This window comes from Salvelinus sp. IW2-2015, linkage group LG27, assembly GCF_002910315.2.
Source record: "Salvelinus sp. IW2-2015 linkage group LG27, ASM291031v2, whole genome shotgun sequence".
NCBI lineage: Eukaryota > Metazoa > Chordata > Actinopteri > Salmoniformes > Salmonidae > Salvelinus > Salvelinus sp. IW2-2015.
Genome location: NC_036867.1, coordinates 12,807,872 through 12,820,295, shown reverse-complemented (window position 1 = coordinate 12,820,295; position 12,424 = coordinate 12,807,872). Strand labels below are relative to the sequence as shown.

General features: G+C 41.9%; 1 protein-coding gene across 2 annotated transcripts in view; it reads right to left on the bottom strand.

The window, feature by feature from the left end:
- Positions 1 to 51: 51 nt before the first annotated feature.
- LOC111953396 (F-box/LRR-repeat protein 7) overlaps positions 52 to 12,424 on the bottom strand; it is a 47,256-nt gene continuing 34,883 nt past the window's right edge. Inside the window, exons 4-6 of one of the 2 annotated variants that reach the window (XM_023972633.2) lie at positions 6,371 to 9,765; positions 5,648 to 6,183; positions 52 to 429 (exon numbers count right to left, since the gene is read on the bottom strand). In XM_023972633.2, coding sequence (XP_023828401.1) covers positions 9,029 to 9,765 — 737 coding nt within the window. In that variant the 3' untranslated portion in view covers positions 52 to 429; positions 5,648 to 6,183; positions 6,371 to 9,028. Of the gene's footprint in view, positions 430 to 5,647; positions 9,766 to 12,424 lie in introns of both variants that reach the window. The other variant, XM_023972632.2, reaches the window with a different exon arrangement.

The window sequence follows — 12,424 nt, the reverse complement described above, 5'->3', positions numbered from 1 at the left end:
AATCATAACAACCGTCATAACACATTTATTCAACATAATTTACAAGGACTGTAATCTTTTACATCTTTATTCATCCATTGTACAAGGTACATGTGTGTTTTTACAGCCACAGTATTTAAAAAGCATGTTTATACAACATAAGGTATTCAATATTCCAATGGATTTCAGAATGTCCTGTAGCCAAAGTGTTACCAAATTAATTGTTGATCATGTGTTAATTGAAGGGTCCATATATGGTAAAGCCCAGAGATTTAGATCTCCTCATTGGCTGTCTGGTGGATTGAGAGTTTCTGGGGCAGGACTACATTCAGGAAGTGGGACCTGTTCTGGTTCAGTCCCAGGCCCACTGTCTGCTCCAAGCCCAGGTTCAGTTAACTCTCGGTGTGGTCAAAGGGAGTCCACTCCACCAACCCCAGCTCATTGGGAGACCTGAGAGAAAGAAACAACATTTAAGAAATATCTCATGATACTCTTAGGGAATGGACAAAAAAAACATGAAAGGAAATTAAAGATTACACCCAGTGCGTGCGAAGTTGGCCATGTATGCCATCGCTATCCTGCTTAACTCTTCGTCCTCTTCACTGATCGGTCCATCAGGAGACACACGCAGTATGTATATAATCTCTGGATGGAGAGTTAACACAGTGATGACACAGGGATGTTGTAAGTTACATGGTGAGACTGAGGCTGCACTGAATGTATCCCGTATGTCCTCTGGGTTTTTCGCATGCTGGAGGCATTCCTCTACAATAAGCCCATTCCGACCAGATGTCTTGATTTCAAACTGAGAAGATTGCATCCTTTAAAGCTATAATCCTTAATTCAAATAATAACAAAGTGTAACACCGCCTCTGTTTTGGTAAAAAGCTGAGGCATGGCCCTGGATATCGGTAACCACTCAAATTCATAGGCAGCTATGGATGCAAGGACTGACCCTCTATGATATAGAAATTATAGTTTTAACCATGTTTTGAGGCTATACATTTACATTGTTTACAAACATTGTAGTAAAACAAGCTTATATTTTGGGTTCTGATGGGGTGCAACCGTTAAACTAAACTCAATAGGAATTTATAAGCTACATTCTTCAAGAATCTATGGGTATGCAGTATATCATTCATTTATAATTCCAAAAATGTATGTAGCAATGAAGGATTCTAGCTATAAAATGTTGACTTTTTGTCCACCTATTGCAATCTAAACCAGTGGAATGAACTATTGGTGTATCCCTTTACACTTGTACCCGTATACGGGTTGAAAATGACATATTTGGGCACTGATAAGCACCTAAATTGGAACGCAGTGGCTGTATGGTAGCATGTTATAAACGACATCAGAGCTCAGGCTCTGCGCTTCACAGCACTGTATGGGTTTTGACTGACAGCTGTTCTGAACTTGAGCACTGTACGTGACAAGAAGTTGCCCCCGTCCCTCCCTCTAATTGGGGTACTTTTGCTATTTTTTTGTTGACTGAGTAAAGGAAACGAGGGAAATGCTGTAAATTAAGAGGACTCAATGTATTTTGAAAGATGCCGTTGAGGATTATAATAAATACCGCTTTGATGTCAAACAAGCAAACCAAACCCCACTTGAGTCTAAATGTGCACTTCCCATTTCCATATCATAAAACTCATGTCATATACGGTGTCAATGTTTATGATCACTATGTTTGATGTTCAGTTACAATATGACATGGCGTCATACCGTGGGTTGTTCTGAACAGAATGAGACGTTTGCCTGTTGTAACAAAATTTGCCGCGGAACCACTTTCTATGTGCACCAAAATTATGATCCGTTTCTCTGCATTGCCTTGTGAAAGCCTAACACTATAAGATCTTATTTTAAAACTTAGCTAGTCATGTCGGCAATAGAACAAGCTTTCAAATGATGCCCACCTGACCCAGGATGCGATTTATAATGGTCCGTTTTTGGATTGCGGAAACAACAATAATTGTGTGATTGCAGAGTTGTGTTCCAAACAAAACAACGTCAAGTGTGCTTGCTCTAGTTCCTCAACTGCACAGCTATGAAGGCTCAAAAAAGCACTTTATAGTTGAAAAGCCTTCTTTGAGTCATAAAAGTGCATTGAAATTACTTGTGGCCACTTGGAGACACCAGTTAGTCCTCTCACTCAAACCCTTGTCTTACGTTGCACCTACCCCACTTTTTGTCACGAGAATTTTTATCCCAATGGTTGAACTCAACTGTCACTCAAGCTTTGACCAATTCCCAGAGGTTGTAAGGCCCTGGTTAATGAAGAAATAGACAAAGTCCCAGTCTGCAATAGATTAATACTTTATTCAGAGAGCACTCTGACTTCAAAATGAGAACACAATCTTTTTATAGTACACACACACACACACACAAATGAACTCACATCAGTAGAAACTCCACCTCTCTTTAGTTGGGCTGTATTTTTCCACAATTCACATACATTGTTTATCACCCTTCTGCAACATGTTTCATCATCTTCTGCACGCCTAGCCATTTCTAACAGTTTTTCTCCTCCCGAGGGTGGGGAGGCCTCTTTCCAGTTATTAGTTTCAACGTTATCACAAGTCGACAGTTCAGTTGTCCTTGAATGTCTCAACTATACCCAGCTCATATTGTGAAATAGTATCACAGTGGCCTAGTAACACACATTATTGAATTATGACTCTTAACTTCACTAGGGTAGGGGGCAGCATTCGGAATTTTGGATGAAATGCATGCCCAATTTAAACTGCCTGCTTCTCGGGCCCAGAAGATATTATATGCATATAACTGGTAGATTTGGATAGAAAACACTCTAAAGTTTCCAAAACTGTTAAAATGGTGTCTGTGAGTATAACAGAACTGATTTGGCAGGCAAAAACCTGAGAAAAATCCATTCAGGAAGTAGTTTTGGTTTTGTAGTTTTCTATTCAATGCCATTACAGTATCCATTGACTTAGGACTCAAACTGCAGTTTCTATGCCTTCCACTAGATGTCAACAGTCTTTAGAAATAGTTTCAGGCTTGTATTCTGAAAAATTAGGGAATAAGAGCATTCGGAATGACTGGACGCTAAAGTGTCGCAGAGCTTTTTCATGCGCTCGACAGAGAGAGAGCAATTCTTGTTTACCTTTTAAATTGAGGACGTTATTGTCCAGTTGAAATATTATCGATTACTTAGGCTAAAAACAACCTGAGGATTGAATATAAACATCGTTTGACATGTTTTTATGAACTTTACGGATATAACTTTGATTTTTTTTGTCTTCCTGTTTTGACTGCGTTTGAGCCTGTGGATTACTGAAGAAAACGCGCGAACAAAACTGAGGTTTTTGAATATAAAGAGACTTTATTGAACAAAATAAACATTTATTGAGTAAATGAATGTCTACTGAGTGCAACCATATGAATATCATCAAAGGTAAGGGATTCATTTTATCTCTATTTCTGACACTGACTCTGTTCTACTTGGCTGGTTACTGTTTGTAATGAATTGTCTAGTGGGCTATGTTCTCAAATAATCGTAAGGTATGCTTTCGCCGTAAAGCATTTTTTAAATCTGACACCGTGGTTGGATTCACAAGACGTTCATATTTAAACCTATGTAAAATATGTTTTGTTTTCTGAATTTTTATAATGAGTATTTCTGTATTTGAATTTGGAGCACAGCAGTTTCACTGGCTGTTGAAGAGGTGGGACGCTAACGTCCCACATACCCAAGAGAGGTTAACACATTTCATACAATTATATGGTTTCAGGGTGGAATACTTTAGTCATTATCTTAAACATACAAATTATTCTATCACTTTCCCAGGAATATTCTTATCATGTTACTGAATTTATCCAGAGTATTTTCTGATTTCGTTATCAACAAATGCGTCGAAAAGTACAGTAAATGTAAAATGCACGTAAAATCAACAGTGTAATGTTTGGATTCAGTCTTGTGCCAGGTGAACTGTTGTATCCTCAACTTTTGTCTAATACTCCAAAATATTCCCTTTCAATTGCTACCATGCTTATGCATTTAATATTTATTCTGTAAGAAACATTTCAATTTAGTCCTATCAATATACAGTGCATTCGGAAAGTATTCAGACCCCTTGACCTTTTACACATTTTGTTATGTTACAGCCTTGTCTAAAATGGATTAAATTAAATGTTTTTCCTCATCAATCTACACACAGTACCCCATAATGACAAAGCGAAAACAGGTTTTTAAAATGTTTTGCAAATGTATAAAAAAACTAAAACAGAATACTTATTTACATAAGTATTCAGAACCTTTGCTATGATTCTCAACATTGAGCTCAGGTGCATCCTGTTTCCATTGATCATCCTCGAGATGTTTCTACAGCTTGATTAGAGTACACCTGTGGTAAATTAAATTGATTGGACATGATTTAGAAAGGCACACACCTGTCTATATAAGGTCCCACAGTTGACAGTGCATGTCAGAGCAAAAACCAAACCAGGAGGTCAAAGGAATTGTCAGTAGTGCGACGAGACAGGATTGTGTCAAGGCACAGATCTGGGGAAGGGTACGAAAACATTTCTGCAGCATTGAAGGTCCTCAAGACCACAGTAGCCTCCATCATTCTTAAATGGAAGAAGTTTGGAATCATCAAGACTCTGCCTAGTGCTGAACACCCAGCCAAACTTAGCAATCGGGAGAGAAGGGCCTTGGTCAGGGAGGTGACAAAGAAACCGATGGTCACTCTGTTAGAGCCCCAGAGTTCCTCTGTGGAGATGAGAGAAACTTCCAGGACAACCATCTCTGCAGCACTCCACCAATCAGGCCAGACGGAAGCCACTCCTCAGTAAAAGGCACATGACAGCCCGCTTGGAGTTTGCCAAAAGGCACCTAAAGACTCTCAGACCATGAGAAACAAGATTCTCTGGTCTGATGAAACCAAGATTGAACTCTTTGGCCTGAATGCCAAGCGTCACATCTGGAGGAAACCTGGCACCATCCCTACGGTGAAGCATGGTGGCAGCATCATGCTGTGGGGATTTTCTTTGAGCGGCAAGGACTGGGAGACTAATCAGGATTGAGGGAAAGATGAACGGAACAAAGTACAGAGAGATCCTTGATGAAAACCTGCGCCAGAGTGCTCAGGACCTCAGACTGGGGCGAAGGTTCACCTTCCAACAGGACAACCACCCTAAGCACACAGCCAAAACAACGCAGGAGTGGCTACAGGACAAGTCTCTGAATGTCCTTGAGTAGCCCAGCCAGAGCCCGGACTTAAACCTGATCAAACATCTCTGGAAAGACCTGAAAATAGCTGTACAGCGATGCTCCCCATCCAACCTGACAGAGCTTGAGAGGATCTTCAGTGAAGAATGGGAGAAACTGCCCATGTACAAGTGTGTCAAGCATGTAGCATCATACATAAGAAGACTCAAGGCTGTAATCGCTGCCAAACGTGCTTCAACAAAGTACAGTGTAAAGGGTCTGAATACTTATGTAAATATTATATTTTCGTATTTTTTTTATATAACTTTAGAAACATTTCTAAAAACCTGTTTTTATCGGGTATTGTGTGTGGATTGATGAGGGAAAAAACAATTAATTATTCAAGGAGTCTGAATAATTTCCAAATGCACTGTAGGCCAATTTTCGTGAGTTCAAAGGGTTAAGCAAGAGAAGTATATAAGTGGATGGAGAACTTACATAAACTGGGAAGAAAATATCCATCACGGATACCACAGACTGCTTCTCCATGCCATCAACCCAACCCAGAGGTGCAAAAAACTATGGCATCAGAAACAACAGTTAGACTGCAACAGAGGTGAAGATATCGGAAATGTGATACAGGTACAGTAATCTGATCTGATCTGATGACCACAAGAATGTTGTCTTAAAGAAAATCTCACAACAAGATATAAAAGCCAATGAGCTTGCCTGAGCCATAATCCATCCAAATTCATGGTTGACCACCCCTACAACCATAGGAACCTTCAGGAACTCCTTGTTCTTCAAAACCTCTTCAGGAGGCCCTTTCAGGAACACACCATCAATGGCAGGGCCCAAGAATGCCTGAACCTAAAATACAGATATTTTTGTTAGCTTCGGTGCATATGATAATAGACCAACATGCCAAACATAAGCCACATCAAACAGAACAGAATGACCTCATACTTCCCTCTGATGCACTGCACAATCTTCTCAGTAGTGCTGTCATCACACTCTGACAGATTGGCCATCATCTGGAATGGGAGAGGAATTCACCTGCCATGAACAAACCCTCTCAGAGAAGACTGGTTACTATTTTAGATCATAGTCAGGGCCATCATGTTATTCATATTGTAACCAATGGTTTGTTTTGTACCCGCATTAATGGGGGCAGGGTGGGTGTGGACCTGGATGCTGTGTTACATAGGTATTCATGAGTACCTTGGCGTTGGCCAGTGAGTTGTTGGTGTAATGGGCCTCCAGTGGTAACACTCCACTCATAGGGATGGCTCTGGGAAACAGGCCCTCAGCTAACAGACACAACACCTGTCAGGTGATAGACAGAGCCATTGGATCAAACAGTTCTACTCTCTTTGGTTTTGATGGTTTACACTGTGAGGTATAAATTCAACCACACCTCTTCTTCTGTACCTGACCATCTCACTGCTGTGTCACATTGTCTTTCTCATACCTACCAGCATGGAGGCACTAATGCCCCAGGTAGATTGTCCAAAGATGGTGACTGAGTCTGGGTCTCCCCCAAAATCCATTATATTATCACGAACCCACTGAAGGCTGGCAATCTGGTCCAAGAAGCCCCAGTTACCACCTGCATGTTTCTCTCCTGTACTTGAACCAAATAAACAATACATCTGGTGTTGTAATGTTGTTTTGGCACACCTGGCACATCAAATGAACATTCAAGGCACCATTGTAAAACATACTATAGTTCAGTTAGAGTTTAAGGCACTTAATGCGAATTGGAGTAAATGTAGAGTAACACTGGTGAAATGTTGTCAAGGTCATACCTGAAGAAACCCAGGATGCTAAGGCGATACTGAATGACAACCACAACCACATTCTGATAGGCCACCAGAGCCGATCCATCATATTGGAAGGTTCCACCCACAGCTAAGCTTCCCCATGGATCCAAACCATAACCTGAGTAAGGGGTAGTTTGGTGCCATCTCTCACTCCCTCCCAGGGCTCAGCAGGCAAAGGAGCAGTCAGACTCAGCGAGCCCAAGGCGGGGTTGCAAAGGGAATCCCCAGGTACTCCTCCACTACCTTTTCTGTGCCCTTCACTGTCCTGTACTGCTCACGAACACTACCACTCTTTAGGGTTACCAAAGGGCTAGAAGCCTCTAGAAGTACATACGTGTCTGTCAGTAAGACTTGAAGTCATTTGACCAATAGGTAAAAAGGAGGGGAGTAGGATCAGGTTGTAGGTTAAATAAGGCCAAAATCTGTAATGCAATATGTACCTGTTTGAGCTAACAAAGTGCTGAAAAGGCCTACGGCCAGGCAAAAAGTCAACAGGAGCTGTTTCATCATGGCTGTTACTTTCAGAGAGAAAGAGAAATTCAGACTGATGAAAACACATACATTACATAGGCATTCAAATTAATCATAAACACGCACACACTCACATACACACAAACCATTGACTATCAGTGTTAATTGTCATTGGGTGTCAGTCAGTGATTGAAATTCCAATTTCTACTTAAAGATAACAGAAGAACAGAGAAGAAGACATGTAGCTACAATACAAGACAGTGAAAATAACTATTGTTTAACACTCAGGTACTCAAATGTTATTCTACTCTTCTTTGTCAGTGTGTTATAACAGGAACACAACCCTAGAGGATGGTGGCCAAAGTTGCGGTGACACACAGTCCTTACCATATGAGGTAACATGGCACAGCAATGGAATGAATAAACAGGAAGCGTGCTGTGAAGTGCTGTGTCACACATGCGCAGACACACACAGAACAATGACCTTTGGTTTAACAACTCAACGGATTATCTCTCGCACTCTCTCTGCGGCTCCCTCTGTCAGCTAAGTTACTGTATATAGTGTATGATACAGTATATGGTAGCAAGCCACTTATGGTAGCACCGGTATTTGCTTTTTCAAGCACCTGAACGGCACTAAATAGCGAGTGCTACTACAGATGAACTTCCTGCATACTCATGTCCACATGGGCGTCACGTCTCGTGGCTATTTTCACTTCATTCTGTGTGAAAAATATGTCCTGATGGTTGAAGAATTGTTTATTACAAAGCTGTTTATTAGAATAATTGTAGCAGCAACATGTTCCTGGTCAAAAGAACACCAATCCTTTTGTTTTCTATTTGGTAGTAAAACGTAGTTGTACACTGAGTCGATACATTGAGTCTATACACTAATTCCATACACTGTACTTTGCAAGATAAAATAGTCAAGACGCATGACACCATTGAGCTCAATTGAAGTGATTGTCTATTAGATTTGATAAAGTACATATGCACACAAAATACAAAAAAAGAAACATTATAAGCACTTAAGACTGACAAAGATACACCTTTCTTTCGACTGGTTTTGAACACAGGGTTAAGAAGTCACCAGATATGCTGGTTATTGGGTTAGCTTACTAGTGATACATTCATAGTGGTTTGGTGTGGAATAACTTCCTGCGCAAAAAGGAATGTGTACAATGTAAAGGTGTATATCTGTCTCCTTAAAGTTGATGAAATGAAGCACAAAAGATGGACAAAGGTAAAGAGAAGGCATTCGAAATGAATTTGTACCCAGTGCTCAATGTTATTGCATAGCAAACGTTACATCCGAAATGTGACATGTGAGAGGAATACCAAACAATGTCTAATACATTGAAACATTTGCCTCCCTTTATACAGATAAATATGTTAAATACATTCCATGTGAGTGTACACAAAGAACAGCATTATTAACCATGCAAATTACCTTAAGAAAATACACAAGTGGATATTGCACACCATTTCCAACTAGTCCTGACAACTCAGCCCTCTTCTTGGTCAACCCCAGAGCAGGAATTTAAACATATCCATTTGTCAGAAGGTGAATCCAGTGATCCCTCTCTCAGAAGAACCCGGGGTTCGTGTGCTCTATGACGCAACGTCTGCAGTGGCGCCTAACGAATCGCAGTGCCTCCGGCGACACCTCGCAGTCCTGTACGTTGAGCAGCTGCAGGTCGCAGCAGTTCGCGGCTATGGCCCGTAGACCTCGACCCGTCACGCTCTCGCACGCCCTCAGGCTCAGCCTCCTCAGGCCCTGGCAATACAGTGCCAGCTGCTCCAGCCCGCTGTCTGACACCAACGGGCACTTGCCTACATCCAGGGACTTGAGTTTGGGGCAGCTCCTGGCCAAGTGTCCCAGGCCGTGGTCCGTGAGGCCCTCGCAGCCCCGCGCGTTCAGGTAGCGGAGCCGCGGGCAGTAGCGAGCCACGTAGCGCACCCCCACGTCTGTGATGCGGCCGCAGTGGGCCACACTCAGGTAGCGCAGGCAGCCCTCCAGGCGGGCCACCTCGCGCAGCCCGAAGTCCCCCACCAGGCGGCAGTCGCTGAGGCTGAGCTCCCTGACGGAGGGGCAGTGCAGAGCCAGGTGGCGCAGGGCTTCGTCAGTGAGACGCGTGCAGCGCCGCAGGTAGAGGTGTGTGAGGCGGGGGCAGTGGGAGGCAATGGTGCGGAGGCCCTGGTCCTCCAGGGAAAAACAGTCAGACATGTCCAGGTAGTGGATGGATATCTGCTGGCCATGCAGCGGAGAGAGCTGGACTGAAGCCTCCTGGGTGAGGCTGATGCAGGTCACCTTGGAACAGCCTGGAGGAACAGAAGGGGTATGGCTTATTACAAAGACAGCAATGATTACCTCATGAATGACTACAAAAACCATGTAATCGTAACTGGTCTTGGTCTATAACTTCAAGCAATTTACATATTTTGTTGTCTGACCATTCTCTCTTAGTATAGTATACGCAATTTCCTTATAATTTCTACTAATGTTGCAGCTATGTGAGAAAAGACCACTTGAGGGTGCCAAAGTAGAACCTGCTATATTGCCTAACCATACTTCTTGAAAGACATGGACCAAATTCAGAATACAAAATAACACGTCAGGGGACCAACATTTTCCAGCAAAATAAATACATCTTCATTTCATTATTCCTACAACCACGACCATTCAAGTCTATTTTTACAACAAAGGACTTTACTTCCTCATGGCACTGACTTTGCTTTGTCACCAAAGCCTTGTCAAATAAATGTTTTTTGTTGTCGTGCCACTTCCTTAATGAAAGCACCAGACTAGCCCTCTTACTCCTGTTAGGTAAATGAGTCCTGCTTTCAAAGCTAAGTAGGTCTTTCCTCTCCCACTAGGGACCCAATGGCTGGAAGAGCTTCCATGCTCCTTTAATGTTTTTCCCAGCTTCGGGAGAAAACCAGGACTGAAATGAATTTCTCTTTAAGGAAAGTTCACAGATGTGTGTGATGCAGGGCCGGCCCGCACATTAAGCAAGATTAGGCAGCCGCCTAGGGCTGCAGATTGACAATGGAGGCATTTCCCGAGCTAAACTGACCAACCTGCACCTCCAACAACACATAATACATCACATAATTCTGCTAAAAAACAGTGATAATTTATCTCACCCAGTGGCATATGGGCTATTTAGGTGAGCGCTGATGCCGCCCCATGATAAGCAGTGCCCACTTTGTAAAAATAAATAAAAAAGGTCTAACATAAAGCATGTAGCCTATAGCCTACGGTACAAAGAGTATGTGGCATTTTCTGTAGCCTACAGTCTGGAAATTACATTCATGAAAATCTCACGAGACAGACACTTTTTACATCATGCACATTTCTCAGATCAAATAGCCAAGTGGTCACCAACCTTTTCTGAGACAAGATCCCTTTCGCAGTCAAAAAGCAAGCCGAGATCTACCGCTTCATTAAAAAAAAAAACATGACTTAAAAAACGGAACATTAACCTAATAAAAACAGTTATGTAGGAATAAGGTTTGTGCATTAGGCCTAATACATTATCACAGCATATTTGCTATATGCCTGGCCTGCCAATATTGTTCTTCTCAGACCATATTATATTTCAAAACTCAAGCTTTGATAACAAACTAGATCAGTTGGTGTAGCACTTGCGAGGCACAGCTGAGCATTAATTGAAATTATTTTTTATTTTATTTTACTGGACTAATGCTACCTGCATCTGATGGTCATGGTGCTTTAAAGGCAACTGGAAACTCTGGGGGAAAAATCCGAGGTCAAATCATGACATGAGTGATCTTCAGGTCGGAAAGTTAGAGCTCTAGAAAGATGCCTGAGTTTCCAACTTGGAATTCTGAGTTGGATGACCGTTACATATATTTTTCAGAGTCAGATCTAGTTTTCTTCACAGTTCCCAGTTGTCTTGAATGCACTGAATTAGTCTCAGAGGAGGGAAGGAGAGAGCAGCAAAGGGTCCGACCTCTCATGGTCTCTGCTCTCCTTCCTTTCCTCTGGTAAGACTGACCAGAGAGACGGTACGCCGTCTTCCACCTGATGGCAAAACTTGAGTCTCGTGCAAAAATGAATGTTGTTCCTATGACCAGAGACAGTGAAATATTCCTCGATATTAAAATAGAAACAACGAAATGCTAATAATAATAAACACAGGGCTATCGATAGCTACTCATTCATTGCAGCTGCAGCGCAAGTGGAAGTTTGGAGAAGCGCGTTTTATGTTTTGTAATAGTGTTGAATTAAAAACAGTGTTGACACTGCTAAATAAAATGCATGAACTCACTCAATACAGCAGCTCTTTGCTGTATTCTTTGACAGTCTCTCTCTGGTCATTGTTTAAAAAGTTATTAAATCATACATAGGCTAGTATCAAAGTTTGCTGTGGCCGGGGTCATTGAAGCTCTAGGCACGGTGATGTGAGCGATTCGAATTGCCAGAGCAGTAAGCACATTCAATTCAACCACAGATCTCCTGGTCCATCCGGTAGGTGGAGTTTGTATTTTGCCTACACAGTGTGATCGCAATCGACCGGTTGGTGACCACTAAAACAGCTTAACCTGGTGCCCAATCAAATGAAAAATGTGCTTTGATTTTAATATTACATGTTAACAAACAATATATCCTAAAACAGGACAGGTCAAAGTAAAATGGACAATATGCAATGGAAAATCAAGATACTCAGACCTGCTGCCCGGGAGATTCACCCCGTGGGCTAAATTGTCATGATAATCAGTGATTTTTGTACATTTTTGATGAGCTGCGTCATAGCGAAAAACAAAATACTTTTGCATTTCTGCTGTGTAAACACATGGATTCTCATTGCAAATAGGCTTAGGATGACTCCTGATAAAGTGTGGTAGCTGATGTAGAGCTTAATTAGCCAAATTGAACAGTCACAGGAATCAGGACTGATAAAGCAAATGCAACTGCCTGTTTTATGGATGGGCATTCCTAAAATTCCATTGCGGG